Consider the following 26,555-nt stretch of genomic DNA (forward strand, 5'->3'; position numbering starts at 1 on the left):
CATTTTACAAAAAAAAAAAAGCTAAGTGCGTGCTAATTAATTCACTATGGCAAGTACTTCAGTCCTGGGGTTAAATCAGGTGACCTCAGCGGTCAAGGGACTGTGCCACCACGGCCAAATCTGTTCTCCAGAATTTGGTAACTCGTCCAAAGCGTTGCCAAACGACAGACATTTCGTCAGAGACAACGTTTATACTTTTATACTTGCTCAATTTTATCAGTCAAATCACAATAAAATATTATTATTAAATGTTAAAATATTAAAATATTATTACAATTAACATTTAAATATTTAAAATATATTAAAATGATGCTCTCTATCGAAAAGTTCGATTTACATTAGAGCATCATCTAATGTAAATCGAACTTTTCGATAGAGAGCATCATTTTAATATATTTTAAATATTTAAATGTTAATTGTAATAATATTTTAATATTTTAACATTTAATAATAATATTTTATTGTGATTTGACTGATAAAATTGAGCAAGTATATATTCAACACAATAATGACGCAACATTATCATCTCGTTTATACTTTTAATAAAAGTGTTAATTAAATTCACAAGCTTCAGTCTTTTAACAGCGCTAGATCAACTGAGATAGTGCATACATTTAAAACATGAGACCGTGTGTACTGCTCAGTAAAAATAAATGAGATGGAAGCGGTCGTGGTCTACTTCAGGACACAATGCCATCATTTTGCACGGAGTAAGAAAATGCACGAAAAATACGACACAGTAGTGGCACGGAAACGATTATAAATGAGCACCTCCATAAGACGAAGACGCCAGCTACCCTGCTCGAATACGATGGGCGAAACCTCTGGCAGGACAGGGCGGTCTAACGAGAACACAGAGTGAGGTTTTCAAAATATGAGACGCGGATCTACGCACAGGATATTTTTTTAGAAACACCCACAAAAAATCAGTAGATCCCGAACACAGTCACAAATGGGAGGGACATTATTACGTTAGAAGCGTCGTACAGCGGTAAATTCTACTCAGGGAAAGTGGCAAGGAGGTCCAACTCAGGACAACATCGACATAAGACGCTTAATGCCGGATGGATGAAGTGTTCGGCTTGTGTCCTAAGCACGTGGATCCCATTGCGGACATCCGAGCCTGAAATAGAGGCACTCTACCTTGATCGTTTCCGTGTCACGACCAGTGTTCATCAACTGGGGGACCAGAACCAACTTTCAAAGGATTCACGAATGTAAAACAATAAATCCTTCAGATATTTGGTAGGACCAACTGTAAGAATGAATGGGCCATCACAAGACACGTGCCTTCATAGAATAACTCAAGATTCAAACATGCAGATACACAATCTTTCCCCACAAGGGGTTCGAATCAGCAAACACAATGTTCCATCGGTCCAAGACTGCTAAAGCATGAGAAATTACTGCTAAATAGCAGTCCTTTGGCTCCAATTTACTTCCACTTTATATACAGCTAAATGCGAGACTGTCAAAATAAGGCAAAGAAATGGTAAAAACTGCTTATTAAATATATTCGGACGCTGGAAAGTGTTGTAGGTGACATACGCCACTGTCGTTCTAAGAAAAAGGGAGCAAGGTGAGACATGTGGAAATCTCCGATGGGAGGGAAATGTGATTTGAGAATTCACAAGAACTGACACTGCCTGTGGGGCAGAGGGGGGGGGGGGGGCTGCTGCATCTGTATATAAGGAGGGACAACTACGTGTGTGTGCAGTATCAGTAAGACGACAGAACAGTTCCGAACCTCACACAAGTTCCATCATGAAGTTTCTGGTAAGTCTCATGTATTTAAGTTACTGCCAATATTACTGTCAGTAACACAGTCCGAGTTCAAGGAAGTAGGGGATAAAACTCTAAATTCATTCACTGTTCGCTGTTCGAGTCGATGTATGTTGGAACAATCAAATTTTCTATTCCTTTTATTTTCTTTGGTAATATTAATTTTTTTTTCAAAAACTTGTAAAGCTGCCAACTGTCCGCTCAAATTGTGTTTCATATTTCAGAGGTGATTCATGTAACCCACTTGTCACAAGTGAGTCAACAAACACTGAAAATAAGTAAACTTTATTTGTTTTACATTTTTTTAAAAACTGAGGAAACAAATAGTTTCAAAATATTCCATTCCAATTTCAAAGCTTAAATTTACAAAATAACCTCAATCACTGAATAAATTTACTGCGTTGTCTTTGCATGATGGATCACCGTCAGTTTAAGTTTTATCGCTTCTTGTGAATCGAAGAAAGATTGCGGTCATGTACTTTCTTGAAGGAAAGCACATGAAATGCAATGGTACTCACTGTCAGAGTCAAGTTAGCTACAGTGTTTGTTACTACTCCAACACGACAGCAAACGCAACAAGATGCTACGGCTCAGTGTATATCATTAAGTGGCTAATAGATTTAAGTTACATCACTAAAGCCCTTCCCATAAGTCATTCATTATACTATGATTCGTGCTACTGTAAATGATGTATTCAGGAGGTAAACGTAAAGTTGTCCCGCTATACGCCATACAGGCGCTTGGGGTGAGTGGAGGTATAGCTCCTCTCTTTCTTGACCTCGGCACTAGATGGGGGCGAGTGGTCTGGTCAGCACTTTACCCCTGGGAAAGGACCCTGGTACCCATTTTAGAGGAGGCTGGGTGGGCCCCAGAGCCGGTCTGGACACAGAGGCTAGAGGAATCGAACCCTGGTCGTCCAGCCCGTAGCTAGTCACTATACTGACTGAGCTATCCCGGCTCATGTATTCAGGAGGTATTGGTTCAAATATCTGATCACCATGATTTCCCTTAATCACTTCTTCTTCCCCCATCCTTCCCAATTCATAATCTTCCTTCCACCTCAACTGATGATAAACAACCTTTGTAGCTGATATTGTGTCACAAGAAGACGTAAATTTCAATCTTCACCATGCTAATGAAAAGCTACTCCGCTAAGGAAGGAGACGACCTAAAATACAGCTGTGTTTCAGGTGGCAATAGCCGTTCTGACCGTGACCGCAGCGTTTGCGTCCGAAGTGCCTGCATCCACCAAGCAGAAGCGTGGAGTGCTGGATCTTGGCTATGGTTTTGGCTATGGTGCCCACAGCCTACCTCTGACATACACTGCACCACTCGCATACCACGCACCAATCACATCTTACCATGCACCTCTCACTCTCCCTACTCTACCAGTAGCCAAGGTTGCCTACACTGCTCCTATAACCAAATTTGCGTACACGGCGCCAATAGCAAAGTTGGCATACGCAGCTCCGATTGCCTACACCAAGTATGCGGATCCACTGCATTACTGGTAATGACAGCAAAGTGAAATATTATGTGAAAACAAGAGATGAACTTAAATATTTACGGCCGCGGTTCTCTGTAATTTTTCCTCTCAGATCAAAATATCTACAAAGTCTTAAGAAACTAGAGTATTATTTAAGAGTTGAAAAGTTGACATTACTTCAAATCTGGTTGAAAATTAGATGACGAAAGTACAACAAAAGAAAGATCCTCATACCACTAAATATTAAAAAATAAATCAGAAGTGGTGTATAAGAACAGAAAAAAGACACGCATTTTTCAGCAGAGTCAGCGAAAATTATCATCATATGTCATAAAGAATCACCAGCAGTAGAAGACACTTAATAAGAGACTAATAAGTCATTCTGTCCATATATGAATATTCAAAAAATTTATAACTATAGTACTATTAACATAAATGACACGACATGAAAACTACATCAACAGAAAAAATGGAAATCCACCAAAAAGTTTAAAGTTCAGAATTTTGTTGCAGAGAGCTGTTATATCGACGAACTGGACTTCCTTAAAGCTGTCGCAATTTACAGTTGAATTACAGCAAGGGCAATAATATAATGATTTGAGCGCCCCACGGACAATTATTATGATCATAAATCATCAATTTAACATCCATACTAAGAAAACTTTGTACATAGCATCTCATAGTACAGACCATACAAACAACACTAATGTGTACCAAAATGGATTAATATCTTGAATTATGATTCTTTGTAAAAATTATTATAGTATCTGCTCTGTACTTATCATTGTAGTTGTAGTCATATATTTATAAACTTGAATAAAAAATTTAAATCACTGAAACTAGTGATAAACATTTTAGAATGGAGTGTCATCATTTCTCACCTCAGTATACAGAATCATCAGGTGAACAAACACACATATCATAAAGCGGAAGTTGTACTCCCACCTGCATACTCCATCATGAAGATACATTTCGAGGGGCATGAAAATAAAGTTACAAACATACTTCCTAAATGGCGGAACATAAAAAATACTATTGAAGTGACATGATGTATACAATTATTCTGCTGCACGTTATCCATTGTCTGTTACAACTGCACTGTATTTGAAGTTGGTTCTAATTCCATCTCCATGTGACTGGTGGGTGGAATGCTGCACCCCCTGATCAAAATAAGATTCTGACCTCCCACTGGTCGACAATGGAAGTAGAGGCAATTTCAGAAACAGTGTGATTTAATTATAAAACGCCTAGAAAATGGATAAAGTCCAACTTCTTCTTCTTCTTCATCATCTATGGCTCTCTGGTCTGATGTTTCGAAACCTCAATCAAAGCCTCGGACAGACAGACCTAACGGAGCATCGGATGATAGGACCGAATGGAAGAGGAGAATTGAGGAGGCCATGGATAAAGTCTGACAGAATATTTAAATGCATAAAGAATATTATATTCGGTTATTCTGCAAATAACTACAGCTGTAATAAAGTGTGATACTGACAAGTAGGAATCAACAGAAACTAACAAAAGCTTATAGAAACACAGAATCAAGAACTTGATTCTTTCGATGTGGTCTTTGTGATTATGAGCTCTGTAGTATTATAGATAATTACCAAAAAATCAAAGACATTTCTGCCCTGAATACGGAGGTGATGGGTGACACTACAAGACAGCAATCCAAAGATTTACCGATGCGAAAACATCAAAATCTCAACATAACGACTCACCCCCAGTCTAAGATCCATGTCTTGGCAGTGCTGTTCCAGGCTTGAGAAGCAATCCACAATTTTCTGGTGCCTCTGCAACATCTGCAAGGATAAAACAATGGCAATCACTCACACAAAATTTCATGACAATTGCTCAACTAGTTAAAAATAAAAACTGTGGGACATACAGGTAGCATTATGACCCTTTAGGCCTAATTTCTTCCTTAAGAAGGAAGACAGGCTTAATATCGGACAGGTAAAAATAGAGGTAAGACTTACATAGCTTCAGATTTGCTTTAATATCAGATACTGTACTTAAATATATTTTCAGACAATGAATAAAGAGTGCAAACCTTTGTATCCTTCCAGTCAGTTGTCTGTGTAGTCTTATTATCTTCCACTTCTGTAAACTCACAATCCCCACATGATCTGAAAGCCTTATAATGTGCATGACATAACCTCAAACATTTATTCTGTTCAAATTCACTGCTCAATAGTGAACACACACAACTCTGGGTCCGCAGTCCCACACTTTGTGCTTCTTGTTCGGACTGTGTCTGGGTAATACTGTCTTTTGTCTTTACTGTCCCTGTATCAGTAACCTCATTCTGCAAAGACGTTGTCTGTGTGGTCTTATGTATTGGTGTGTTCACACAAGATGAAAGTATCTGAGATGCCACATTTACTGATGAAGGAACAAAAGTCTGTGTTGTGCTGGAAATTTTTGATGGCACTGATGTCTGGGTTGATACATTCTGCAGATTACAGTGTTCATTGGAGTTTGCTCTGCTTGAATAATGTTGCAGCAACTGGTCACAAGCAATAAGGTTGTTGTTTGTTTCCTGGTTACAAATAAAAATTGTAATCAATAAAGTGTTAATTAAACTAACACAATAAGGCACTATAAGTTGCATGAAGACCCATTAAACTTATATACAATATTAATACATGAGGAAATCAAATGAAGTTGAATTTTCAGAATATGAGTTTAAATGATATAATAAGTATATTTTTCATGTCACAACTGGCCTTCATATTCAAGTAAACTTGCTGAAGATCATGTAGTGAACTCATTCATAATTTTATAATATCCATTATTAAATTCTTGCAGACCTCGACATGGCCAGACAGATCAAGTAGAAACAAGGAAAACAACTGTTGAGATATGTTGTGCACATGTAATACCTGCATGATCAAGGCATACTGTAAATGACATCCCCACTACTACTTCAAAGTTAAAGAAAGATTTTGATGAAAATTTGACACTCACCTGGAGAACATTCCATATTTTACACATTTTCCTCTTTACAGAGGCCTCATTTAAAGTCAATAATGTATTAGGCACACATGACATGTTTCACCTTGCATCAAATTACATTTGACATTAGAGCAGCACTACATTTCTTCACTTCTACTTCCTGGTCATCTGAAATAATATTACACATATACACAAGTGCACACCGGTACTCATAAACACACTAACTAAAAGTAACTTAGTTAGCTCGAATGGTTGTCAGTGGGCAGATACATAAATTGGTATTAAATCAGTTGCAACAACTTAAGCTTTGAAGAATTAAAAGGAAAGTTGTGTATTGGTGTTTGTGAACTTTGTAGTCTGCTGATGTGTGTGAGATCTAATTATTTTCAGAAATCTAAGATAAGAATTGAGACTGTTGGTGGCATTTCTGTGAATAATGGCAAGTGTTAAAATCAGAGTATCTTGCAGGAAATTATTTTGGAAATTGACTATACTTCCACTTGCAAGCAAATATATACTCTCCTTATTATCATTTGTCATGGTAAACTTGGACAAATTTCAAACAAATACAGATGTACATAATTTAAAGCCATGATGTAAACATAACCTTCATATGCCAAACACTAGCTTCATCAATTATCATAAAGGAGTATACTATACAGGTATCAAGTTATCCAATAATATTCCACCTACAATTAAAAGTTGAACCCATGATATAAGTGTATTTAAGCCTGCATTAAATGATTATCTTTAACTCACTCCTTCTACTCTGTAAATGGGTTTACCTCTGTTGACAACACTGTATGTGAAAATAAAGTTGTATTTGTGTTGACAATTCTGAAATATATGTACATCTGTATGTAAAATAAGCTCTGCAATTGTATTGTGACATGTTCTACATCCTTTGGTTTAGCCCAAAGAAGGATTTATGGAATGTAAATAAACTCAAACTCATAATCGCCGCCGTAAGAACCTGAAATCTCACTTATATTTTGTTGTCAGCATACCTCATTACTGTAGACAGCAGAACCAGCGTGCTCTTCCGATATAAAGAAACGTTTGCAAAACTTATAAGAACTGTGTGTAATTCCTGTTGAAGAACAAATGATTTTAAATTACTCGCTACTAAAACATCATTATTTAGAACAACACAATCCCATATTTCCAATCTCCATGGCTATTTGCGATTAATACCGCCAACATATACCTGAGTTATATGTGAAAGAACAAAATTCTGAAGAGGAAAAATATAAAATCCTTCCCATTATTTCAGAAACCATACATATCACTGCTACAAAGCATATCGTAATAGCAATGCCTGTAGGTTAGTAGATCCCGAACAGCTTTTGATTTGTAATTGTCGGAATTTTGGCCATTCTGGATTTTACTAAAGGTAAACAAACGGTGGATAGTTGACGTTATGAATTACAACGGAAGACTGTATATTTACGTATTTATATTTCGCTTTTAATTATGAACAAAACTTTAATTATGCATATCAAACATCAATTTACATTTTAATATTTTATTTTTATTATGTTATTATTTCGAGCTTAAGACGGACAGGTCCCATGGTGTAATGGTTAGCACTCTGGACTTTGAATCCAGCGATCCGAGTTCAAATCTCGGTGGGACCTACGCGATATTTTTTTTAACAAATACAGTATATTTTTTACATTTGCATCACATAACACTAAACAATTTTGGAGAAAATAAAGTCAGAGGTGACAAAGACGGCATACGATTAAGTATCTACTGATTAAGAATTGTAATAGGCTATGTACAACAGTACGATGTGGGCTACTTTATCGCATTCCCCAGTGGCGCAATCGGTTAGCGCACGGTACTTATATGACAGTATCTGAGGAATGCCGGGGTTGTGAGTTCGAGCCTCACCTGGGGAAAGTGTTTTGTATCATTCACCAATATTTAGTTAGTTACCCGGTTGCGACCAATTTTGGAGCTTGTAAGTAAACGTCATAAAAGAATACATATTGTGACACGTTACAGCCCTTAGAAAACGTTGGGTATGTCTTCTATACTAACAAAATTAAAAATAAATTCACTGGAAACCACAGGCTCGACACCAAACACTTTTTTACTTATCAGCGCAGGTACTTGGAGAAACAGAAGTAAGAGTCAATCTCCCAAAGGTTTGCAACAATGATCTAGTATCGTTACCTGGTTTGCTTCCCCTCTCGAATCTGATATCCACCCCTCTCATTCAACAGTTTTCGTTTGTGCTTTGAAATACCGCATAACAATATTTTGTGACGTTGGTTATACTGCAAAAATGCAATTGAACATTTGAAAACAAAACACGCGTGCTGAGTTTCGCTTCTCTATGTGCACATCTTTTCCCTAGTGTTTCTCCTAACCTAAAAATGGTTATTTACAATTGCTGTGCAATTAGTTGTGGAAATAACAGAACAAACAGGCCAGGCTTAAAGTTTTTTCGATTACCATGTAACAGTTCTGAGAGGTCTGTGAAATGTGTACTTGTCTAGTTTATTATAAACCTCTGATAATTTTTAAGCAATACGTAGAGCATTAATAATAATTCCACTTTATATGTATGCATAATTCTCACTAATACTGCCCTCTTAATTTTCAGAATGTGGGAATGGATTGTAAACTTAGGAAGAGTGGATCTGCTGAGCAAAGACATGAATGAATTATGTTCATATATTGTTTGTGCAGAGCATTTTGAAATGCATTACTTTTTGAATGAACAGAGGAGAAAACTTGTGCATAATGCTGTGCCAACTATTTTTAATCATTACTCACATGATGGGGATGTCCCGCTCATCCTTGAAACTTTAAACAGGTATTGCTATTGCATGTAAAACATTTATTTATAAAATAACAATGATCATTATGTTCAGTGTAAACTGTACTATTTGTCTCCAGATCATCTGCCTCCTATGTTGTAGGACAGTTCAGCCTCTATATATTAATACATTGGACCTAACTTGATGGGTAAGAATAATTTGTTATAAACAAAATTGGTAAATTTAGGAACCTGTTTAACAGTTTGCTTTAATTCTACTGTCCGAGAGAAAATTCAGTGCATCAGGTCTGCCACTTAAAGAAGAATATTAAGCATATCAGTTTTGAGCAAAATCAGTAAATTATGTCTTCCAACTCTCAGCAATACCTAAATGTTTCTATGTATGTCTTATATAACATTTAACTTGGCTGAGGTATGTTTAAAATGTATGCCAGTTACCCATGATTTGCACAGAAAAAAGTGATCAATTGCTAACTGTACTGTGACTTCTAATACTGTACAGGGAACATCCCTCAGGACTGTTTATGCATCTGACCTACCTTTAAGAATAACAGCCAATTATGTACTGTTAAGTATGTGGTTGTAGGAAGCATAAATGCATCCAATTTATTTCAGGATTCAGAATGAGGCTGCAGCATTGGATGGTTGTGATGAACACATACAAGAACCAGCGCAGTGTAGCCAAAAATTTCCAGAAGAAACAAAATCTCTTGCTGTTAACTCACAACGTGGTGCAACCAAATCATACAAATGTCAACTGTGCAATGAGATTTTCCTCAGTGCCCATGAGTTGTTTTCACATGAGCTCAAAAACCATGAACATGTTGGAACATCACAAACTAACCAAATTAAGAAACCGTCATTACAGATGCGAGGTCAGTGTGAGGAAATTTTCAGTTCTAAGAATGGTGTATATCAGACTGAGATACATGATAGGAATCCACGGGCAGAGGCTCTTAACATGAGAAATTCACATAAGGAACAAACAGGCATTTGCAACATGGGACAGGAGCAAGATGGAAATGAACAAGCAGAACAGAAACCTGAGGAGCAATATAGATGCAGGTTATGTACAGAAATTTTCAGTTCATTGAGTGATTCACTGCAACATGAAATTAAACATGGCCGGGAAGTAGACGCTAATACTGATAATGTTAATAGCAAACAGGACACCACAGAGGAGCATATTAGTGTGTACATGTGCCATCTGTGCAAGAAAATTTTCAGTTCAGAGACAGATGTTTCGATGCATGAAATTCAGAAACACGGCAGTGTCACTTCTGACCAGAATGTATATGTTGTATCTGAAGAATTGTTTACTTCAGGAAGTGACTCTCAAGACCATAACAAAGAGCCTGAATTTTTACAGCAAGGTGATGATTATTTTGAATCCAGCATATCAAAGAAAGAGGAAGGAAGTGCATCTGAAACAATTAAGTTTCCTGAGCGAATGACATCATCTACATCTCAAGAGACGCCTTTACCATATAAATGCCATACTTGTGGCAAATCTTTTGAAACAAAATGTCACCTCTTTTATCATGATCTTGAGGTCCATGTTGGAATCACAAAACCAGGAAATGTACAATCAACAACTTCTAATGAAGGGGGAATGAAGAGAATAGCAAAGCGTACCCTTGAACAAAAGCCGATGAAAGTGAAGGTAAAAGAAAAACAGAAAGTAGATGCGCCTAAAGCGAAGCAACTAACAATAAAGAAAATATGGAAAGCAGATGCTCGAGATAGGATTATTGAAAAAATTATTATGAAAGAAAGAATAATAAAGGGAAAAGGAATGAAAACTAAAGTGGAAGGTGAAAAACTTCATGAACATATACAAAAGAATATTGAAGTTTTCACTGGAAAGAGCCCATGGAAAGAAAAATCAGATGAAATAGGGGGAGAAAATAAAGTGGTTGTACAGAGTGGTCAGACACAACAAAGGACATTTGTAATAATAAAGAAAGGATCACAGAGTGGGGAAGGAAATCAGAAGGTATCATTAGATGTCATTACAAATTATGTGCTCTCACAATCACAAGTTAAGCAGTTTCTGATGAATGATGGTGACTGGTATAAAGAATTATGTAAAACCATATAGCTATATTACATGTCTTATACGTAATTCCCCGAATATTCAGAGTTGATTAGGTTGAAGCTTTCACAACTTATTAATGAAAGTTTATTTTTATATTAATGGAGTATTCACAAGCTGTATTCATAATATTAATTTGAATATATGGGTTGAATGCTCTAAGGTGGAATTTATGTATGCTATTTACTTACAGTAGCCTGATATTTCATGTATTTCTTGCCGTTTATGGATTATCAGTCTCTACAGCCATAAGTAACACCCAGCAGGTATTGAAACACAAAACATGTTATTTTTCTTGCTATTTAGGTACATTCACAACTGCAAGTTGCAAAGTGTACCTGTTAGATTTGCCAAATCTGTCCACATGTAACAGCTTGAAAACTGCTGAACAGACTTTAATGATATTCCATATTGAGTTTACTTAAATTTGTTGACACATTCCACTTTTGATTTATATCAGACTAGTCTAAATTATTTGGACAGTTCTGTGCAACGTGTCACTACATTCATACCTGGTGGATAAAAATGACCTGTACTACCTTATAAAAGAAAATCAGGTGACATTAATAGCATCCATTGTCCTTGAAATTAACATAATTATTTTTGGAACTCTGTATATAACTGTAGTCAAGCCAGAATTTGAATGCTGGGGCACTTCCCTGGCACTTATTTTAGCCATTTTTTAGAGAATAGCTATTAATACCTAATTCACTGTAATGACAGAAGAAGGAATTACTTCTAAGATGTCATATATAGCAACCGTGTACCTTCGCATGAGTTAAAATACAAAAGTTAGTAGAATGGAGGAAGGATGGAAGTATAAAATTATAGGTTAGGATACATAATTATCATAAACTTATTATCTAAATAAATTTTAATTCTCATTGACACATCAAAACAATCACACAACAACTCACACACACATCCAAATCTACAGCTATTGCGTGATCATGCTTATGCAATTATATGCTTTTATTTTTAGTGATTTTCTTTTTTGTTTATAAAGACAAAGATTTTCTGTTTTAATGATGCCATTTTTGTGGCACTTTCCATGTGGGTATTGCATTATAGAAAAAGTTGGCAATACAAAGACATATGATTCACTTTGATTTGTAGAAAAGTTTGCTGTTACACTGCAGAAGATAACAGGATACATACATCTGCACAGCGATAAACAACAACAATGGGACAGCGTGTGTGTCTCATTCTCTGTATAAGACACTTAGTTATGTCATATCAATCTTGTTGCATTCAAATAAGAGACACGTCATACACAAGGCTAGCCTGTCAAAATATACCAGGTCTTATTGTAACAAAACTCTACCACAGCATTGACAATAACATCTTCCTCCTTGTGACAGATTCCATGCCATATATTCAAAATAAATTATAAATATTTCCAATTTTGTTAATGCTTTTACTGTAACTGATCCATACAAATTTTGATTTAAAATCATATTTGGTGGAATGACAGGCATTGCAGAATGTACTTTTATTAACATGATGCTGCAGTGTATATATTTAATAATTTATTCTTGAAAGCGCATACTCTACTTTCATAAATATGCATATAATCAAATGATGTAGTAGATAACACATTTATGTGATTGCAGACTATTTTTTTTAAGAATGACTTTAGACTATGACTGAAGCACATTCACAGACCATCAACTTTTCGTTTGTGGATGATATAGTTTTATTTTAGTTTTATGTTTGCCTGGCAACCTTTTATAAATGTCAAGGGGAAAAAAAGAACATGATTTTGTCTGCTTCCTTAATGGATTTTTGGGTTTGAATTGCACCAGATGTTTATGTTATGTATTAAAATATAAATTCATTGACTGTTCCTCAGTCCTGTTGTATGAAACTCCAAAACTCTACTGGAGTTTTAAAGCAAAATGAATCTCACAGAATTGACTATGTTATAGGTGATGCAATATCAGTCAGAGCTGTCACCAACAAACCATTTTGCATCTTTATACAATTTTCATGTGAAATTTACTGCAGAATTTACACTTTAGGATACAACTAGTACTCGGCAATAACTATAATGTTGCATGAAAGCTGTCACATGCTTTTATGGTTAGTCAACTGTCAACTTATCTCTTTTCTGTTTTGTCTAAAATCATACTTATAACATACCCATTTTATCTAGTAAAATAATGTACTGTAAAGTAATTGCATTCTGTTCTCAAAAAATATTGTCCTTCTTGTGGCCATGTTGTTTGTAGAACAGACTAACTTGATGCCATGCTAGTGTCTCCTACTGACAGAATGTTAATGAGAGTTGCCACCAACAGAATTATTTCCATAATGGAGGAAAGAACTAAAGATGAATTCTCTAGTTAATCCTAGAGCAGGTATGAGCTTAAAATCAATTATGTTACTGTCATAGATATATGAAACACAGTATAACTAATCTGTAATAACAACTGTACACTATTTGTAAAATTATTAATTTGAAACAACAAGAAAGGTTATCAAATAACACACCAAAGCAAGTATTCAAATCCATTAATATCTCATTTGTCTCCTTGTATCACTGTCTGATGAGCCCACATCCAGCAAATGTTCTTCCCTACCTCATAATATATAACTTGATGTATTTGCATATATTTTCTGTCTAAAGGTACTATGGACAGCTATCATTGAAAGATAAAGAAATCTGTTCCATAATGAGATTGTGATAGAAGAATGATTTATTTGCCTTAAAAATGTAATGTTAATTTCTGAAACAAGTGTCAGTGGCTTTTAAATTTAGTACCATTATCCTGCTCTAGAATTTAAAATTTCCAACATCCAGTACTTCAACTCAGCAACATGTAAAAGCTTCCACAATGTACATAAATGAACACATGGAGGAAACGTGTTATGAAAATACAAGAACCAAGACTTAAACTTTACAATGTATACAAGCACATTTCTGTATGATTTAAAACACAGATTTATCACAATGAACTTTAATTCTTAAGCATATGTCTTAAGTTAAAGTTATGAAACATATACTTATTACCATTACTGTTTCTGACTGCATCTCTTATAATACATACTTTGTTACATGATGTGCTTTGTTATTTTTATTCTGTCCTAAAAAGAATCCTTGAAATCCCATGTGAATTGTAAAATAGTGCTCCTGAAATATTCCAATTATTAAATTAACCTTTACTCAACTAACAATACTGTAACTGGATAAAAATTAATAGAAAGACTTTAAATGGGGTGCTTTGAACATGGCAATAAACATTCTGGTTCCATAAATGGGGAATTCCTCGACTAGTTCATTGATTGTTTTTAATTTTTCAAGAAGGGCTGTGTTTTATGGAATTACCTAATTATTTAATAGGGATTTCTCATTCATGATAGTTTTATAAATTTACTGATATGTTGAAGGAGCCCAGATTCAAAGAGGGCTTGTCATAGAACTAAAGTTCTGAAGAGCTTTAAGTCTATTGTGTGTGGAACATTGAAATGATATGAAGTTGAAGAACTAACCCTTGTTCTTGCTAGGTGCAAACATTCATGGGCATAACTTTGAAGTCCTTAATATCAAAATGTATAATCCAGACTGTATATGAACTCGGGTTTCATGTGTGATATAAGCTACAACTCAAATAACGTGCATAATAATATGCTTCTGTTTCCTTTCAATATATAGATAGATTTGTGCCTTCCATATAACTGAAATGGGATATATAATAAGTAAATTTATTATTCATCATTATTCTAAAATTCTCAGTACCACTACTATCAGGAGTGAGTTTGAGAGCATTATGTGATCAATAAAGTTTCAAATGCATACTATGGAGTGAAGATACAAAGATTTTTCTCACTGAATATATGAAGATGAAACACTTCCAAATCGAAAGGTAATGTTAACCCTGTATTCAGCACTTTGACTGTGTCGATCGTATGCACATTTGATGACTCTCCATATAGTAGGTCCTGTGACAGTTCAGTCTTACTGAAACGGACTCTGTATGCTCCGCTACATAGGACTGCACATGTTAAATCACTTTACATTTGAGACTACTACTGTGTAACGTGTCTGATCCCTTAGAAAGTTTTCTTATTTCTTGTATATTTTAAATTTTTCTTACAGTAAACTAGTTACAAACCTGAGTTTTTAGAGGGCACAAGAAATGTTAACCTTTATTGAACTGGAGTAGGGGATTCAGGTCCTCATATCAAAAGGCTGTTGGCTGGACCTTGGCTCTGTGGTTAATGATTTAACAGTACTTTAGTGTGACACATGGCCAGCTGGATCACACATAAGATGCAGTGCACAGATGATAAAGGTTAAATAATCATTTACATTGCATACATGTAACAAAGCAGAATATTTCCTCCATTACATTTGTTCTAATAGGTTGCAACCCTGTTGGAACACGTGTTCAAAAGTCTTGTGACAATGAATGAGTTTCTGTTGGTTCTTACAAATAAATGATTAAGGATATGAGGAGGAAAGGGGGCCATCTTTGAAATCTGTTGTCATCCTAATGTAGTAAAATGGCCATATATGTAAACTGATTGCTTCGGTATGTTGAAAGATCTTCACAACAGTTTACTCTGTATTTATAAATTTCAAATGTATGTTCTAACAAGTCAAAATAACGTGTTGTCACTTCAATGATATACAGTATACACTATTTGGAAATTTTCAACTTATCTTTTTAAAAGACTTTAATATGTTGCATGAAACTGCAGGCACCGTAAAACCCATGTTTTAGGACAAATTTTGACAGCAAACTTATGGAATAGTTTCTGTTAACTCACAAAATAAAATAAAAGTTACTTTCATATTGCAAAATAACTCACTTCAGAACAAAAAAATTGTTTTTACTTTAGGGTACATGAAATTGTGGACAGCACAGATTCCCATAATATTTTTTTTTACCATTATTAACACTTTAAGAATACCTCATTTGTTTGTTGTGATGTAATTTTTTAAGTACTGAGTAGAAGAAATTCATGACAGTTAATTATATTAACAGACTATGATTCAGTTCTTTTAATGTTTTCTAAAACTGATGTTACATGTTGGCAGTATTTTCAAACCATCCTTTCTCCTGTCAATCACAGATTGAACAGATAAAGGGAAGTCCAGGCAATTTAAATGTATATGTAGGACTAAAGTATTATATTATATCACTTTCAGAAAATTAATGTGATTTAAGTGCTGACACTGTCAAAATATCTTAAAGTGGTTCCTCACATCAGATTTCACTGTCATATGGGATATATGAAATTACTGTATTCTGGAAATTAAAAAACTATGTATACATCACAGTCAACATGATACTTGCCAAGGTATAATTCAATGTAACAATGATTCTACCAAAAAATGGCATTCTGTATTAGGAGCAATCTGTTTAAAATAAACAAATATCTGCTTTAGAGTTTTATAATTGCTAGGACAAATGCATTCAAACGACTATTTCTTCATAATGATATAAGTAAAAATATTGCTTTCCTTGATAATGGGTTTTACTGTACATTAATATATTTTTTAATCCCTTCATTAGGGAAACCAGCTTGCTTTTATAAGCACTTGACGTGTTAATCTTTCTTGTAAATTTTTAACATCTGTATACCTGAGTAAGTAAATTCTACAATTTGTCATATTCTAAGACATAATATAAGGGACTTCAAGAAATATCATTTATTTTAAAATCCAGTCTAATTTAATATATTACAGATACTGTCCCCCACATCACCCCTCACCCCAAATTACTGGAAGATACACTTATAATAATAGGCCATTTTTGTGTACAGTAGGTAACTTGCATTAAACCTCTGCTTTAAATATATGAACTGGTTGTGTGTTTACAACTTACATAGGATACTGTTTAACAATATGGCCTCCAACCTCTGGAATGCCTACAAAAACACAAACAGATGTCAGTTTTTTATGGGTTTAATCCTACTTGTATATCACATTACCATATAATAAATCAAGCACTCACAGACAGCTTTTTTCTTTCAGTAATTTTTTATAAATTTTCATATAAAATTTTCAAACTCATCTTTTCAACACTATCATGTACTTAAAAATATATGTATGAATATAATATGTGTGTGTGTTCCATATACATGTGCAGCATGTGATTAAGATAGAAACTTTACAAACCTACAACAATATATTGTAACACTCTGGGAGACAGGAAGCTGTGATCCATTCATCCAAGCAGCCAGACACTGTTTAAGAGATTCACAGGAAAGAAATGAGCAGACACATCAAGGTCCAGGTGTACATAATTTTTGTACAATTGGCACACCTGTTCTTTGCACAAATCAGTGAATGGGCAAACATGGAAGAAGTGTAATCTAAAACCACAGTTCATGTACATAAAGAGTCTTAATACTACCAGTATCATTTGACAATATGTAATTTAAACCTCATCATTTTGATATTTCTGGGCAAATTTATTGCATTCAAAAATTATGCAAAAAGACCATTATTATTTCATACTGTCACATGCATAGGAAGATTGGACCCAAGAATTTGCATGATATTCAGCTTACTTCTTGGATCCTGTTTTGCTAATATTTATATAAATAAAATGTTGTTTAAAATAATTTCAAAACTTGAAGAATTTGGTTCCAAACCAAATGATCCTATCTGTTTGTATATTTTAGTTGCTTAGCTGGTAAATATATATTATTCTTAGATTTTCTATGAAAGGATGTTTGCTTATTGAATATTTTAATTTTTGTTGGTTGATACCTAATATCCCCTTGGAGGGAGGGCCTTGGGTTGAATTCCATTACCACCATTATGGAGGTGAGTATGAAGATATTAGTCAGCAGAGGGGCCATCCAGTCTGAGTGCTCTGAACTTCACTTTTTCCAGCTGAAATGTTACCTTTCTTAGAAGTGACGACTTTAATTGTAAGCAGAATTTACACACAGATTTGACAGGGGATCAAACCAAGATCATTCTGAATAATAGTCCAGAGTCTTTCGCCAAATCCACAACTTCCCTTCTTCATTCTTATATAAGTTGTATTAAGATGACCTTAATTTTTATGATCTAAATTGAATCCTATCAATACCCATGTACATCAAATACACATGTCACAAAATGTTTAATTTCAGCAATTTTTCTTTTACTGTTTCTACTTTTCGAAATCTTTTCATATCTTATCGCTTCTTGTTCAGTTCTTAATACTTCATTTAAACTTGGTGTATTTTATAATGTACAAGCAGTATTTTTTATACTGTATAGTTTTAATCAACCAAACCTGTTAACAGTTTTCTAAAAGTTCTTGGCTCTATTGTATTCTCTCTGCATATTATTCTTGGACTTTTCCAGACTGACTGAATTTTTACCAGGCAAATAAGAACATCTTTCAGCCTTCTTGAAAGTGCTGATATTTCATTTAATTTCTTGCATAGCTGTAATTTTAATTCAATCCTTCATTATTATACTTTTATCCCCAATTGATTTTTAAAATTGGTGTAATAAAATGGTCTGTTCTGATAAAAAAACTTTTGACTGTAAAATATGGAACCACACTATGACTTCCTATGAAGTGTAATTTCATTATGGAATTCATGTAGTTTGGACTAAAAATCTGGTTATAATGCAGTCTTTACTGTAACATGATTTTACAATACGGACCCCGTAAACTGTGTTATAGAGGGCACCAGTTTAAGTTGGGCAAAAACATGTGTAATATTCCATCACTATATTAATTTCACACTAGAACTATTCAGTGAGCTAAAGAAATAAAAAAAAGGGTTTATACTGGATGTAACCTTAAATTGATTATTTGTGTAGTGACACTGGTAATAATAAAACTTTCAAATATTTTACCCCTGGACATACTGACATTCAATGTTTTCAATTAAAATCACCTCTCTTCCCAGAATGTGATTTTACAACAGCCAGCTCTATTTACAAAATACATTATTAGACCTCTACATCATGACTTGTCATTAGCCCCCTTATAAATTCATATAGTTAACGTGTAATGTAACAAATGTGATATTTAAAATATGTAAAATTTGGCAACAGGCAAATCAAATACTTCCCACAGCTGTACATTACTCACATTCAACAGGTGATGCAGTACATCTTTCAACAACCTTGTACGCATAATAAAATGCTATAGTGATGAACATCAATGAACACTGACATACAGTTACTGCATGTAACAAACACAAGAGATAGTTTTGATGGAACAGAAACACCTACTGACATAAAACTACAGTCACTGTCAAAAAGCACAAGTCTGATGGTATCAACTGTAACTGCACATCATATACTTATATATACACCTACTGCGATAGTTAAAACGTAGCTGTTTTTCAGATGTCTGACGTATCTGCTGTCACTTTAACATAAAAGGAAACATTACAGTTAATGGCAAAATATAGAGATCTAATACCTTAAATGTCATGGTCGTAATTACAATAAATGTCACTTCAATGAATTAACTGCAGTAGAAGTCAACATAATATTTTTTTATAAGAATGTTAACTGGTATTAGAAATTTCTGCTATGTATCACAATATTTTTCATAAAATGAAGCTTTGTTGCATTTGGGAAATGACTCCATGGCGTTCACCGCAATAAAACAGGCAGTAAATCAGAAATTCAGTTAAGTTGCTGAAGATGGTCCTAAAAGATGACATAGATCCAAGATGTAACAAAGGGCCAGCAAATTTTATGATGTATCACTGTGAAAACTAGCAAGATTGTTTCCATTCAATGACTGGAAGTTTTATTCTGTCTGAGATACACAGACATGATTTATATAAAAAGTGCAAAAATTACCAACCTAAGGATCTCACCAAGGTTATGTAATCCAGGATTCTGCTCGGGAAGTCTTGGGAATTGTGCGAGGATATTGTCAAAGTAGTTCACACTCTGGACTGTCAGCAAGTATGAAGAAATTATGCCTTCTCTTTCTCTCTCTCTCCCTCTCTTGAGATATTTGTATGTAATTTAATAAGGAATGGGAGAGAAAATATACATTAAGCTAAAATTAATGAGTACATATGCTACATTTTGGACGTAAATTCTGTTGTCTTTCTTCACATCCTGTTGTGTTGAAAGATGATGTTTTTATGTGTTTGTGCAAGTGCACTGTCTCTTCTTAACAAACACAAGAACACTGATCACACTAAGGGCTGCGAGTATTTTCCAGTACATGACGCAGTTTCTGATGCTCTTCCAGTGGACCATACAAGAGTAGCTAAACTGCTAACAGAAATTGACGACTTAGTGAATAAGCAATACAAATAACATGCCTGTGATGATTTTGTGTAAGCAATTAACCAACTGAGAAATTAATCTTGAGCAATATTATATATAAACATGTTGTGATTAGTTGCATTGATGATGAACTATGTGGAATGGGTTACAAATTTATTCCTCCATAAATCCAGTTCCTTGCATATAAATATCAGTATGGCAGACAGATACTCATTAGTGTAGCAATGCTTACTGTTTTGAAGCTGATAAACAATTATACTTCATACTCTGTCACCATCTCATCTCACTGAACACCAGCCCTATACATGCCAGAAGTGCTCATACATGTGCGAGTTTAAGACCATATTTTAACAAAATAAATTATATTTATAGTTAAATAAAGTTAGAAAGCAGGAGTCCCCTCTGAGATTCAAGGATCAAGCATGGCAAAGACCCCACAATGTGCCATAATGCCTATGCCCACGATTCCATGTAACATGGAGTCGCACTTTAATACCCACCAAAAAAGTGCATAGTTGAGAAAAAAAACTTACCACGTTACATGCCATAGTCAAAGGATTCCCATTCACTCATCCTTGAGTCTTGTTGCTGAAGCCTCTGTTGGCATGCAGCCAGATAACTGTCTTGTACCCGATACATGCCAGAGTTCGCCTGGAACATCAGTGTCTCCAGGATGCGTTCATTCTTGATCGCTTTACTTGGTAGCACAATCTGAACAAAATCAACAATTTCATCAGAACTGATAGCTTGGCAAATGAAATGGCCATGCTCACATAATTGTAAGTTGTACTCTAGGTTTGAATAAGTGGGTACATTAACAAACAACTTCCTTAAAGTTCTGAAAGGAACATAAACTTAAATTAGGGACATATACGAAGACACACGCACTTCTACACTCGCGCTAGACTCAATGTAATTCTGAAATGTCGGGAAACATAACTGACAAACCTTGATGAGTTCCTGAGGAGATATCCTATAAAGCTTGAGATCACGAGCAAGTCGCTCCATAATGCATTTGAATTCCAACTTGGCATCCATTTTGGACGATGTCTTGGTGCGTATTTTGTGGCGTGCCCATCCCAGCATTGCTTCAAACTTGCATACCTCGGGCACATCAAGGTTGCGGCACATTATCATCTGAACCATTGACTCAGATAGCATTAGGAAGTCTTGCACCTGAAACAGCTTCATGAACAAAAAATATCAACATAATCATGTCGTCCATATCTTTATTTTCTTTCTTTCATTTTCAGTTTCCAATATCATAACTGATATGAGTGCAAAGCAATGTTAATAGTTACTTGGTTAAAAAAAGAGGAAGGAAAAAGTTAAAAAAAGAGGAAGATCTGAGGATGGTTAGAAAGAAGAGGAAAATAAAACATAAGAAGGAGATGAAAATGAGAATGGAAGGAAAGTTAATAATATTAAATAGTTCATCTTATGCTCTACCTGGTGTGCTCTACCCTCCACAAAGGCAAGAATCATATTGACGAGTTCAGAGGCTGAAGTATACCTCCAATAATAGTTTTCTAGTGAGCAAAGCATGATGCAAACCTGTAACACACAATAGTTCAATCAGATTGCTAAGTAATCAGTTCAGATATTTTCCTTGCTGAAATAACAAATGTTGAAAGAATGATGGTTTTCAGCAAACAGCTATAACTTTATTTACTTTGAATATTATTTTAGTTTTCATATGTTATATATGTTCCTATATAGCAATTTAATCCTTTCTAATCTATAAAAGACTGGCATGACTTAAACCAGTCTTTTTATTTGATTGTCTTTCATGTGTGTTATCGTATGGTAACCACTGATACCGTCTTCTGAGAGTTCATACAAATAATAAGATTTTTAATAAGTGTATTGTAAATTACGATGAAAGAACGTTTGAGTTTTAAAAGATCAACATTCAAAGTAATAATAATCCACTTCACCAAATATTGTAAATTTGAAGCCAATTAGCCGCATCCTCATTTAAGCATTGTCGGGGTTTTGACATTAACTTAATTTTTGCTAAGTAAGATTTAAAGCCTTCACAGAACTGAATGCAATAGTCTTCTCAGGTGCACTGCTAGAGACAGTCTCCAAAATGCTGGATTTTAACTCCATACTTACATATGTAATCACCCAAGAAGACTTCATTGATTTCTGCTGGTAAGTTGGCCAACAGCAATGCACCAACTGGACTTACCACTTCTATCCGAAGGAACTGCTTTGCATGATGGAAGCATGCTTGTAGTAACTCAGGAAGATCATAATGCTCTGCGGCACAGATAAGCCCTGGGATATTCGAGCATGTCAACGGACAGGAGCCTGTGTGGAGGTAGTCCAACAGGATCCGGAATGTCTCCGGGTCAAACTCTATTATTGGGAACTGCACACCATACATTAATATATGTTACAACAGTACTGCAGTTGGATAATGCTTTGGTAACAGTACCCTTGAATGTGGAATGACAGAAAATTAAACAGATGAACTGAACAAGCGTTAAAAATGTGATACATGGTTCTGTACTAATTCCCAAATTAACACGATGATAAAGTGAATGAAATCAAGGAGGGTAAGATGAGTGGAGCTGGCACACAGTGGTGAGATGAAAAATATACACAAAATATTAATCAGAAAAACTGAAGTAAGGGACTACTCAGGAGACTTACATATAGATGGGAGGATTATATTAAAATGTGTCTTAAATATATAAGATATAAACATGTGAACTGGATTTGTCTGGCTAAAGATAGGGTTTAGTGGTTGGCTATCTGAAATTTCAGGTTCCATAAAAGGTGGAGAGTTTCATAACCAGCTATGTGACACTTCACCATAAAATGTTCAATTTATTTTACTTTAATTTAAAAACTCAGTCAAACATTAAAGATTAATGTGACTTTCCTAACGTTGGATTCACTCAAACAGAAAAATTCAGTCACGTGAACAGATTAGAATCACCAAGCAAACGTCACTTTAGTTTTTCAAAATTTAAGACTGCCAAGATTGTAACAGTACGTCTGACTAGGTTTGCTGAATTGATTTGTGTGAAATCAGACTGAATTTGATGAAGGTCCTGAAAGGTTTTAAAAATTAAAAATTTCTCTTAATGATCTCTTCTGATACTGCAGACTTTATATGATGTGTTTGTGGGAATAACTAGCATTAATGATTAATCGTATACCTCAGTCTGTGCAAGCTTGGTCCTGTCCACCTTCTGAGCATCAGCACAGACGCTGAGTCGAGGGACCGCAAGCTGTGGAATCTGTGACTTCCCTTCCTTGTCCTTATCTTTACCTTCCTTATCTGCAGGTAGACAGCATCACATTATACACTGCTAGACACTCAGTTATACTAACGATCATTCTTGTTACATTGTATGAGATTAATAAATTCATGTTTAATAGAAACTGTGTTTAAAGTTTGGGTTTTACGACTAGAAAGTGAGTTAGTCTGGTAAACAGCACATAAGAGCCCAGAGAAAACCATATATATGAATAAAATTAATAACCTGACGTTTTCGTTCAAAGGAAAAACAGGCAACATCTCTGTTTTTCAAATTCCAGTTTACTGCTCATTGAAACCATACACCAGAATTTTCAGAATGGATTTTACAGTTCTGCCTTATAATCAAGGGTTCCTCTGTATTTTTATTCAATACAATGAAAAATCAAATTATGTTTTGCATTTCTGAGATGCATTCTCACGTTTAATATCAAAACAGGCTATTCATATCTATTTTAACTAAAGGTTCCAAAAACTGATTTATACCCTTAATATCAGGAGTCAGAAACATGGAGTGGGGTCTTCCCATGATAATTATTAATAGAAGATAAAGTTTCTATACTAGTTAATTCCTTTAAAAGTATAATACAGCATTCTTATCCTCGTTTTGAAGAATATACCAATTACGACTTACCATTTTTTTGAGAATAACATAAAGCAAATTCAACAAATGAGAAACCGTAAGGAAATGGTTCCATTGTTTTAATTTATACTAATATGACATGTCTTCAAAGCACAGATGAATGAATAAATTATATGGTGTTTGTTTATCCGTCTCAGTTCTTGGCTATCAGAACAAATTTAAATATCTGTTGCTAAAAGTACCAAAGTCAGAATGCTAATATTTGTCAATAAATATGTAAATACTACTGAAGGACTGTCTTCATCCAAACTTCGTAAAAGGAGACAATACTGAAATGTTGTATACGAAGAAAGATGGGAACAACCAACAAGCAACCATCAGCTGATTACTGAATACAAGCTACGATCCGTGTACTGGAAGATTTATATTTTTACTCTTACAATGTATTCTATGTGGTTGTGCAAGAAAACACTTTGTAATAAAGTGAATTTCTGTGCAACTGATAAACCTCCACATTCCACAATAACAAGTTTCAGAGTTATCAAATAGGAAATTGTCTGAAAGCCAAGTGCTGAGATGGTACAACTATTTATTGATAGGTAGCTCACTGGAGCAGTCCTGTGAGGAGGACCACTTCTTCTTGTCGTCGGCAGTGAGTTGGGAGTGCTGCTTGCGAATGGATCGGCCCCAACCAGCTGTCAGGTTGCCAAGGCGAGAAAATGCTCGCTTCACCATGGGTGAGCTAGGTACGCTTTTGGGCCTGTAGAGTGAGACAAGGCACAGCTCCTCACCACACACACAAAACAACAGGCGCTCGTTTGAGGTTAGGAATGGGACAACACAAACAAGCACAACAAAGCAAAGAATGGCCCTCACTGAAAATGTGGCATTTCTCATCTTACACTCTATTATTTCGAATGACATTAAAAAGAAATTATGCCTAAGAAAGTGCATTAGTGATTGTCAGCGTTCTTCCACTTAATGACGTGACCAAGTAATTTTTACCTTGAACCAGATTTGTGAATAATACACATCCCATCAGAATATTATGGTGTTCATGTTACAGGAACATCTTTTGCGTGTAAAACCAACAAAAAATATACAAATGTTAAATATAAAAGTAACGGTACAAATTATCAAGAAGAAGCAACACTGGATGGTCTACGTCAGTGGTATTCAACTTGCCGCGTACTGCCAGATACAATTTCTCTTCAACTTTATACCCCCAAAGTTGTTGGTGTATAATTCAAGTTATACATAGTATATAATATACATCTAAAATAAATTAAATAAATTACATTACTGATTATTCAGTGTTTATCATAAAATAATATATATATTTTTTTAAATTTCACGTAACTCCTAAGATGTCTTCGCGTACCCCAGGTTAAATACCACTGGTCTATGTGATTACATATGAATAATATATGCACTGAATTTATTTGATCCACTTCATCAACTTGAAATTAATATGTTTTAGACAGTTACAGATTAGGTACACATGACTTTAACAAAAGACGTATAGTCAGAGTCAGTGAGTAATAAATTAACCTTTCATAAAGAGAGGTTATGTTTCAACAATCACTTATACACTTCAGATACACTGAACACACTAAATATCAGTAATGTATTTTCCACTCTGGAAACTCGAAGCAAACAACTTCCACTGTAGATAAGAATATAAATGCCTCATTTGTTCACCTTATCTTTCTGTTCTATAATTTCTTCATTTTTATCTAATTATCAGATTTTTTTATTTCTGCATAGATGCACTTACAAAACTGGAAAAAGTTGGATCTTGGATAACAAAAGTGAAACATTTTATTATTTTGTGTAAGTTATTTTATGAATGTCTTTCATAGTTATCATTTACACACCTACAAGTATGTATCAACTGACAGATATTTACGAGAGAAATTTGGGCTAGAATTACTAGCAACTGAAAATATAAATGACGGAGGAACAATTGCTTTATAAAACTTGGTTGTTAATGATTTTTTAAAGGATGGCAATTAAATTCATACCTGTTCGGACATGATTAAGTGTGTAGCATCTTGACGCTGCGTGTGGTATTGTGTTGGTTGTTTCTGCCGTGATGTTGAGTTGTAAATGACAGTGGAATGAAAATGAACACAACATACAGAAGTCGCAATACTAATTCATGCAGAATATCGTATATAACATGCCACAAGAAACAGTTTTTGTCAGATATTATTTAATTTGCACCTTACTTTATTTCCAGCTGAAAACAATAAAACCATTAACATGCACGCAAACAGCACTGGTAATCAAATTGACATTCTAATTAATGTTATGTTCTCAAATTTAGGTTAGAAGTGGAAAACAGGTTTGTTAAAAAGGAATTT

The 26,555-nt window shown here is 34.7% G+C and overlaps 4 protein-coding genes and 2 non-coding genes across 18 annotated transcripts in view; 4 read left to right on the forward strand and 2 right to left on the reverse strand.

Moving 5' to 3' along the window:
* The window catches only part of LOC110828268 (uncharacterized), a 31,767-nt gene extending 24,182 nt beyond the window's left edge, over positions 1–7,585 (reverse strand). The window contains exons 1-5 of one of the 4 annotated variants that reach the window (XM_022060826.2): positions 7,434–7,585; positions 7,234–7,316; positions 6,239–6,394; positions 5,322–5,810; positions 4,990–5,061 (exon numbers count right to left, since the gene is read on the reverse strand). In XM_022060826.2, the coding sequence (XP_021916518.2) occupies positions 4,990–5,061; positions 5,322–5,810; positions 6,239–6,322 (645 nt within the window). In that variant the 5' untranslated portion in view covers positions 6,323–6,394; positions 7,234–7,316; positions 7,434–7,585. Of the gene's footprint in view, positions 1–4,989; positions 5,071–5,321; positions 5,811–6,238; positions 6,395–6,985; positions 7,185–7,233; positions 7,317–7,433 lie in introns of those variants that run through there. The other 3 variants (XM_022060822.2, XM_022060824.2, XM_022060823.2) reach the window with 3 other exon arrangements.
* Positions 1,703–4,128, forward strand: LOC147873056 (uncharacterized). The gene is made up of 2 exons (XM_087353844.1): positions 1,703–1,776; positions 2,973–4,128. Exons 1-2 carry the CDS (start codon positions 1,765–1,767, stop codon positions 3,294–3,296), a joined length of 336 nt encoding a protein of 111 aa, XP_087209970.1. The 5' UTR covers positions 1,703–1,764; the 3' UTR covers positions 3,297–4,128.
* Positions 7,586–7,791: 206 nt separating the features above from the next.
* On the forward strand, positions 7,792–7,863 carry TRNAQ-UUG (transfer RNA glutamine (anticodon UUG)). Its single transcript has one exon. It is a non-coding gene; the product is annotated as a tRNA-Gln (tRNA).
* Positions 7,864–8,040: 177 nt separating this feature from the next.
* Positions 8,041–8,130, forward strand: TRNAI-UAU (transfer RNA isoleucine (anticodon UAU)). Its single transcript is given in 2 exon segments — positions 8,041–8,078; positions 8,095–8,130. It is a non-coding gene; the product is annotated as a tRNA-Ile (tRNA).
* Positions 8,107–14,174, forward strand: LOC110828267 (uncharacterized). 2 transcript variants are annotated; one of them, XM_022060820.2, is made up of 3 exons: positions 8,107–8,192; positions 8,841–9,053; positions 9,633–14,174. In XM_022060820.2, the coding sequence occupies exons 2-3, from the start codon at positions 8,842–8,844 to the stop codon at positions 11,116–11,118; spliced, it is 1,698 nt and encodes a 565-aa protein (XP_021916512.2). In that variant the 5' UTR covers positions 8,107–8,192; position 8,841; the 3' UTR covers positions 11,119–14,174. The 2 variants fall into 2 exon arrangements, with proteins under 2 accessions (XP_021916512.2, XP_021916511.2); XM_022060819.2 differs by lacking the exon at positions 8,107–8,192 and adding an exon at positions 8,416–8,708.
* rsh (Rap GTPase activating protein radish) overlaps positions 11,969–26,555 on the reverse strand; it is a 391,302-nt gene continuing 376,715 nt past the window's right edge. For 7 of the 9 annotated variants that reach the window (XM_087353834.1, XM_087353839.1, XM_087353833.1 and 4 more), the window contains 7 exons: positions 24,798–24,949; positions 23,506–23,627; positions 22,527–22,709; positions 21,782–21,886; positions 21,281–21,517; positions 20,866–21,043; positions 11,969–20,317 (listed from right to left, as the gene is read on the reverse strand). In XM_087353834.1, coding sequence (XP_087209960.1) covers positions 20,870–21,043; positions 21,281–21,517; positions 21,782–21,886; positions 22,527–22,709; positions 23,506–23,627; positions 24,798–24,949 — 973 coding nt within the window. In that variant the 3' untranslated portion in view covers positions 11,969–20,317; positions 20,866–20,869. Of the gene's footprint in view, positions 20,321–20,865; positions 21,044–21,280; positions 21,518–21,781; positions 21,887–22,526; positions 22,710–23,505; positions 23,628–24,797; positions 24,950–26,555 lie in introns of all 9 variants that reach the window. The other 2 variants (XR_015536567.1, XM_087353836.1) reach the window with 2 other exon arrangements.

Source organism: Zootermopsis nevadensis, unplaced genomic scaffold, assembly GCF_977971745.1.
Source record: "Zootermopsis nevadensis isolate Lab colony 2312 unplaced genomic scaffold, Znev_1.0 Znev_ptg000022l, whole genome shotgun sequence".
NCBI lineage: Eukaryota > Metazoa > Arthropoda > Insecta > Blattodea > Termopsidae > Zootermopsis > Zootermopsis nevadensis.